This window comes from Aulonocara sp. 'chitande type north' Nkhata Bay, linkage group LG1 (genome assembly GCF_057382095.1).
Source record: "Aulonocara sp. 'chitande type north' Nkhata Bay isolate Kocher_YH1m ecotype deep benthic linkage group LG1, A_spYH_male_GT1.1, whole genome shotgun sequence".
Classification (NCBI taxonomy): domain Eukaryota; kingdom Metazoa; phylum Chordata; class Actinopteri; order Cichliformes; family Cichlidae; genus Aulonocara; species Aulonocara sp. 'chitande type north' Nkhata Bay.
In genome coordinates this window covers 17,531,002-17,538,085 of record NC_141344.1, presented here as the reverse complement: position 1 = coordinate 17,538,085, position 7,084 = coordinate 17,531,002, and the positions used below count along the sequence as shown (strand labels likewise).

At 41.9% G+C, this 7,084-nt stretch overlaps 3 protein-coding genes across 3 annotated transcripts in view; all 3 read right to left on the bottom strand.

Moving 5' to 3' along the window:
- Positions 1-174, bottom strand: part of LOC147338900 (E3 SUMO-protein ligase ZBED1-like) — a 1,482-nt gene extending 1,308 nt beyond the window's left edge. The window contains exon 1 of the mRNA XM_086298746.1: positions 31-174. Coding sequence (XP_086154872.1) covers positions 31-164 — 134 coding nt within the window. The 5' untranslated portion in view covers positions 165-174. The remainder of the gene's footprint in view (positions 1-30) is intronic.
- Positions 175-221: 47 nt separating this feature from the next.
- LOC147338899 (E3 SUMO-protein ligase ZBED1-like) lies at positions 222-1,148 on the bottom strand. Its single transcript, XM_086297753.1, has one exon. It carries the CDS (start codon positions 1,146-1,148, stop codon positions 222-224), a length of 927 nt encoding a protein of 308 aa, XP_086153879.1.
- Positions 1,149-1,444: 296 nt separating this feature from the next.
- Positions 1,445-3,296, bottom strand: LOC147338898 (E3 SUMO-protein ligase ZBED1-like). Its single transcript, XM_086297750.1, has 2 exons — positions 3,011-3,296; positions 1,445-2,460 (listed from the first exon to the last, which is right to left on the bottom strand). Exons 1-2 carry the CDS (start codon positions 3,294-3,296, stop codon positions 1,445-1,447), a joined length of 1,302 nt encoding a protein of 433 aa, XP_086153876.1.
- Positions 3,297-7,084: the final 3,788 nt, after the last annotated feature.

The following is a 7,084-nucleotide window of genomic DNA, read 5'->3' as shown; positions in this document are numbered from 1 at the left end:
TAAAATGGGAAGGTGTTTATTTGAACTTACTTGCATGGTTCAAGCAGGAGCTCCAGCCTCTGCAGTTTCGCCCACTCAGCTTCGGTTGGCAAGACCAACCTGTGGTTCTGTTGGTCCAACGTAGCCTGGACAGCCTCTCGGTTACATAGGAGGCGTGAGACCATTGCGAGAGTCGAGTTCCAACTGGTGGGTACATTCTGTATAAGTAGATCGCTCTTCTTTCAGAGTGCTACTTGTTGTTGGTTAAGTTCTGTGGTACTCGCAGGGCTTTGTTTAAAATGACCAACAATCTTGCGGCACTTTGCCAGTACACCGACAAAACCACTGCTATCGAGACATACCGTGATGGTCCTCTGGAGAATGTGAGCATTGCAGGCGATGTGCTCATATGGAAGTGCTCTCATAGCAGCCAGCATGTTTGCTGCGCTGTCTGTGCCAATGGTGGATATCTTGTTTTCAATACCCCAGTCATTTGCTACCTTGAGGAACTGTTCGGCGCATTTATCAGCAAAGTGCCTGGTTTCTGTTCTCATGACGGTCAGTGCAAATGAGTTGAGGTTCCACTCACTATCAATAAAGTGTCCAGTCACCCCAAAATAGCTGTGGTTGCCAGCTGAGGTCCAGTGATCTCCGGTTATAGCAACACAGTTGGGAGAATCCTCCGCCAAAATCTCAAGTTTGTTTTTCTTTTCGCCGTCGTACATTTTGCTGATTTTGGTCGTTACTGTAGTCCTGCACGGCGGCTTGTATGACGGGTCATTGGACGCAATTTGCAACACCTCTGTCAATCCTTCGTCCTCTACTATATTTATCGGCCTACAGTTCATCGCTATCCACTTGGCAATAACATTAGTCAGCCTGTCGGTCGCAGACTTGCTCATACGAGGGGTATTCTCTAGTTTTGTTTGGCGAAAAGCTTTGCTCTGGCTTGCTATATTGCTAACGTCTTCACTGCTAGCTGTTGCTGCACTCGCGGCTGGGTGCTTTGCGTTGAGGTGATAGGCTAAACTTGAGCTGCTTCGGTGGTAAGCAAACTCCTTCTTACACTCTAGGCAGACCACTTTACCTTTGTCAATGGTGCCGTCGGGGCGTTTATGAAATACAAATTTCCCGTTCATTGGGCCAACAACTCTCAGATGCGCCTCCATATCCACACTGTAAGCTAATCACCACTTCTCACCTTGACCTCACGACGTGACTCCACCCCCAACAAGTCAAGCACAAGGAGCCCAGCACATAAAAACGGATTTTATAACATAGCAACTCTCATACAAAATCAATGACGTCAAGAGATTAAAAATTAGATTAACGAGATTAAAAAACATAACGCGCTAAATAGCATTGTAATTAATTAATCGCAATTAACGTGATAATTTGACACCCCTATATATATATATATATATATATATATATATATATATATATACTTTAGTCTGAAAAAAGCCTACAGGTTGTGGGACAGGAAGACAAGTCTATCCACTGCTTCAGGCTTTAAAGCGGCCCTGTGGCAAGTCACAATATTACCCCCTGTACTAAATACCCTCTCAGAGGGGCTGCTGGTTGCGGGGATGCACAGGTAGCGCTTTGCCAGGCAGCTAACTCTTGGGAAGCTTCTGTTGTTGATTTTCCACCACTCAAGTGGGTCCATTTCACTGTCTGCATCAGGTGCCAGCAAGTACTTTTCAAGCTCCTTTTCAACTGTCTCTTTCTCAGTGAGCCCTGTGCTGGTGGGGTGGGATTTCTTAAAGAAACTGCCCAGTGACTTTCTCTGTTTCTTCTGGGTTGGTAGTACTGCAGCAGCTCCACCATCTTCTGTTTCCTCCGTTCCAGCTGAAGTGGATGGGTGCTCAATTTTCCCCAACATCTCATACACTGCTCTCATTTTGATGGCATCAACGTGTTCTGCATTAATGTATTGTACTTTGAAGCGCGGATCTAGCAGGGTTGCAACATCAAGCAGTTCATTTGTAATCTGGTCATTGTACTTTTCATCAAGGTATGTCATGACTGTCATCTTAAGGTCTTTTGTAAGTTGTGTTTCAACCTCAGATGGTTTCAGAATCTGTGTTCTGAAAAGGTGAAGCATCGGCTTGAGGTAGGACACACTCACGTAACACTCTCCAGAAAGTGAATCTGTGAATTCCAGTAGTGGGTTCAGGGCCACATGCACAGACTCCAGAACATCTAGATCTTGCCAGGAGGGAACCAAGTGCCTGGTCTTCTTATCTGCACTGAGAACCTGAGAGATAGCTTTATGTTGCTCCAGAACCCTCCCAACCATTTTTTGGCGTGAGCCCCACCTGGTGGGCGACTCTGTCACTAACTTGTGCTGGGGTAGGTGAAGCTCCTCCTGAGCAGCAGCCAATTCCCTTTTCTTCTTCCAAGAGAAACTGAAGGTGGCCACCACTCTCTTACACACGGCCACAGCTCGCTCCATCCTCTTGTCTTTGCCGGCTTTTTCTGTGGATAAAAAGGTAAATAATAGCACATATTAACCTCAGAATTTAATTTAAGATTTTTGATTTTTTTTTTCCAGTCACAAATAAATTTCACTGCCCTGAAAACACATTTACTTGCTATGATTGTACTTTTACTTTTTTAAATTTTGCTGACAGACTGACCAAATTTTTTTTTCTTATATTTAAAAAGGTGACAGAGGCTGGTGTTATCAACATCATTGTTTGACGTTTTCATCACTTGTTCTTAAAGAGCTGAGGTTCTGTATTAGCCAATTGGGATCCTGATAGAACCCCAAAATTCTAAATTTTATTTGGCACATTTTGTCAACTTGATTTACACTGAAGAGTGACTGAATATTTGCCTATTATGCATGCCAACAGCAACTATTACCTCAAATAAATAGGCTGACATGAAGAATATTCTTTCTGATGTTTATTTTTTAACAATAACCATTGAAGTGATTTAGATCTCTAGCCTTTAATATGTTTACATGGGCTCAAAAACACAATTAAAAGAGGCATTTTTAATTTTATTCTGCTTCCCAACTTACCGATAGCTGAGTGAAGTCGATGTCCGAAGCACTGCAGCCGGGTCCAGTTATTCAGGGATGTGGCCTTCACTATATTTGTCCCACTATCGGTTGTGATGCAGACTTGTTTGTCTTCACTCAGTCCCCAGGATGCAAGCGCTTCTGACAGTCCTAATGCAATTACTTCACCCGTGTGGTCGTCGGGAAGGTAGGCAGCTTGAAGACATTTGCTTTTCAGATTCCAGTCTTGGTCGATATAGTGGGCAGTAAGGCTAAGGTAAGGTTCTGACTTGCGACTTGACCACATGTCGGATGTAGTAGCGAAGAACGATACAGTTTGTAGCTCCTTCTCAACAGCCTCACGGCACTCTCTATATAGCGTTGGAAGCGCTATCTGAGAGAAATGTTTACGTCCAGGGAGTTGGTAACGAGGATCCAGTACCTTAATTAGCTGCTTGAATCCTTCATTTTCGACCGTGTTTATTGGTAGCATGTCTTTAGCAAGACAGTAGGCTATGGCATTCGTTATGTCGCTATGTCTCTTAGCTTTTTTGTCATATGGTAAGACGCTGGAGAAAGCCGACTCAATTGACTATTGCTGCTTCGCAGGGATTCCCCCGGTTGTTTTCGATGACAAATTAGCACTTTCAGTCAGAGATTGAGCGTGCTCTTGTGGGTGGCACTGCTTCAGGTGATGAAACAGGTTAGTTGTATTTCCAGTCTTGGTGGGAACATGCTGTCGGCACAACTTACAGTGCGTGCTACTCTGTTTTTTGTCGGACTTCAAATAGCCGAAATATCTCCACACTACGGAACTTTTCCGGCCCTTCCTTTCGACAATCTCTTCGGCATTCGAGCTGTCATCTGTGTTCTCTTCCGTTCTCTCGGTTGATTTTTCTCTACTTGGTGCACTCATTTTCTCCATCACCCAGTCGACACGGCGGTTAGCTGCTAGCTGCTTCACAAACAAATACGCACGTGCGCCTTGGCACTTGTGCTGTACGTAACAAGTCACGTGACGTGACGCTGCGGCTGTGATTGGTTCGGCTCTGCGCTACTTAATTTGGATTGGATGACTTTTTTTTTTCTTTTTTTTTTTTAAGAGGACAAGAGCGGCGAGGTCTATCGCGATAGTTTAATTTCTCTATCGAGTAAAAGTTATATCGCGATACATATCGTTATCGTTATATCGCCCAGCTCTAGTAGAAAAGCACTAGATCAGTAAATCAATAAATTTATCATTTAAACCAACAGCTTGTAAAATACAGTGTTAGGGTCCCTGGGTCGTTGACCCAGTGTTTTGTGTTTTTGGTTCTTTGATTTTGTTATTTCATTATATTCTAGCTTTGCTTAATGGGTTTTAGGATCATTCTTAGTTTAGGTTCTCTGGGTGGGGTTTGGTTAGAGTTTTAGTGTTCTGGTTTTCTTTCTGTGTTCCATAGTTGCTGTCTCCCCTGTCTGCTGTATCCCCACATCCAGTTAGTGTCTGTGTCTGCCCTGGTCCCACGTCTCTGTTCCCTTTGTTATAGTGCCTGCCTGTGAGTCTGTGTTATGTTTCCTGTTTTACTTTGAAAGTCCATGTCTGATGTTAATGTGTCTGGTTTTGCTTCCCCTTGTCTCGTTAGGCCTGATTTGCCCCAGCTGTGTTTCCCTCCTGTTACCCATTCCCTGATTGCTCCCTCTATGTATTTAAGCCCTGTTTCTTTGTGTCTGTGTTGTGATCTACTCTCGTTTATGCTGTGTGGTCCGGCTGCCTGGTCATGTAAGTTTATTTGGATTTTTGTTACTTTTTGCCATCCAGCAATAAAAGCTGAGTTTTGAGCTACTTTCCGCCTCCGAGTGTCTGCACTTTGGGTCCTTCTACTTCCACTCCTGCCTGCACACAGCCTTAACCTGACATACAGTTGCTAACCAGCTTTTGACACTTTATGCCATGACCTAACCCTACCTACAGTGCACAAGTAAATGCACTTGTGTGCCTCCCCCAAAACCACCTTCTGAAAATAAATACCTACTGTTACGGATAACTGTGTTGTAAATCATTTTCATTGCAGAAATTCTGACTGGGCTTGCGACCACAGGTGTAAATCATGGAGTGAATGATAGCTCTGTTCCATTCAAGTGTCTCCATAAGCCATTTTTTATACCTCTATTTCCTGCAGTGACATGTTAAATTCTTTACTGTAAAATAAATCCTATTTTTCCAAGTTTAAAAGTGAGAGTTGCATATAGGTCAAACACAGCCAGCATATGCCCACAGAAGTGGTTGAGTGAGTTACTTGAACTCAGCCTGTGTAGGTATTTGCAGGGTCTTTAAATATCAAGCAAATATCTAAGTTACAGTGGTTCAAAATGAGAAAAGATAGAAATTATGATGTGATATTTTTTTTAAGTTGCGGTTTCTATCTGGGGACTCGTATATAATCTACTGTAACTTGTAACTTTATCCAATGTTTTAAATGTATCTCAGTGCAAGTGCTGTGATTTACAATACTTCTATGAGATACAGTTAACACAGCACAAATTGTAAAGTAATTGCAATAACTTTATAATAATTAGTTAATATGCTCTATTTCTTTTTTTAATCTAGTCTATCACCTAATCCAAAGCCGCAGCAATAGTAACTTAATGTTCATATCCATCTAACAATCTCAGAAAAGTTTGATGAAAAAAGGTTATGCAAAATCTCCCCCAGTGAGCCAAACTGATGTTATGAAAATATAAATATCTATCTCATATCTAGCAGACACCAATTTGCTCATGTAAATGGGGATTCTTCTTCACAAGCGAACATTAATCATTTGTTCCAGGGTTCTGTGCTTCCCTTAGGCAGTATTGAGTGAAGGCCTAACATACATTTTCATTGCTATGCAGATGATACCAGCTTTATCTATCCATGAAGCCAGATAACACACACCAATTAGTCAAAGTCTAGGAATGTCTTAAAGACTTAAAGACCTAGATGCCCTCTTATTTCCTGCTTCTAAATTCAGATAAAACTATTGTTCTTGTTCTCTGCCCTAAAAATATTAGAAATATGGTGTCTAGTCAGATGCTTACTATGGATGGCATTTCCTTGGCCTCCAGCCACATTCCAGGAATTATTTGTGACCACAATATTCACTGTGCATATAAAACAAATATGTAGGACGGCTTTCTTGCATTTGAGCTTCAGTACTGTTCAAATGTCTTAGGCAGGTGAGAAACAATGTTGTAAACAAAGAATGCTTTCAACAATGGAATCTAAATCAAATGAATATTTGGTGTAACCACCCTTTGTCTTCAAAACAGTATCAATTCTTCTAGGTACACTTGCACACATTTTTTGAAGGAACTCAGCTGGTAGGTTGTTCCAAACATCTTGAAGAACTAACCACAGATCTTCTGTGGATGTAGGCTTCCTCACATCCTTCTGTCTCTTCATGTAATCCCAGACACACTCGATGACGTTGAGATCAGGGCTCTGTGGGGGACCATACAATCACTTCCATTACTTCTTGTTCTTCTTTACACTTAAGATAGTTCTTAATGACTTTTGGCTGTATGTTTGGGGTCATTGTTCCAATCATTTATATTTCTGAAAGCATCCTTTGTTTACAAAACCTTTATCCAAACATATATGAAGCTAAAGGAAAGTGCTAGACAGACAACCATGACTGTTGGAGGCAGAGTCAGTGTGGAGCTGTGGAAGGCTGCCTTGTTGCAGGTACATGAAACAATGCGTAGGAAGCACGAGGAAACAAGTAGCAGCTCAACAGGTTAAGCAACACCTTAACTAGGTCAAAATCTCTTAAGCATTAGCACCACAGAAATAAACTGAACCATTTGCAAAAGAACTAAATAAACAGATGAGTCCACAGGGCTATAGTTACAGCAGTGGTCATTAACTTTTTTCATCAGCTTTCTGCTTTAGGCTCTGTGTGCCTTCACATAAAAATGGGGATTCAAGCATCATATGCCTCTTCTGCAAAAAAATCAGATCAGTTTGTTGCCAGATCAAAGTGAAATCAATTTTACTGATTGATCAGTGATAAATACCCTAATCTTTGCACTAGCTGCGATTCCAGAACTGTAAAAGGGACTCTGCAACAGATT

What these genes read in the sequence shown, in the direction of transcription:
- LOC147338899 (XM_086297753.1), bottom strand. Translation starts at nt 1,148, where the DNA reads ATGGAGGCGCATCTGAGAGTTGTTGGCCCAATGAACGGGAAATTTGTA.
- LOC147338898 (XM_086297750.1), bottom strand. Translation starts at nt 3,296, where the DNA reads ATGTGGTCAAGTCGCAAGTCAGAACCTTACCTTAGCCTTACTGCCCAC. An exon ending in TCGACTTCACTCAGCTATCG is followed by an intron (nt 2,461 to 3,010) that starts GTAAGTTGGGAA and finishes TTTTATCCACAG; the next exon opens with AAAAAGCCGGCAAAGACAAG.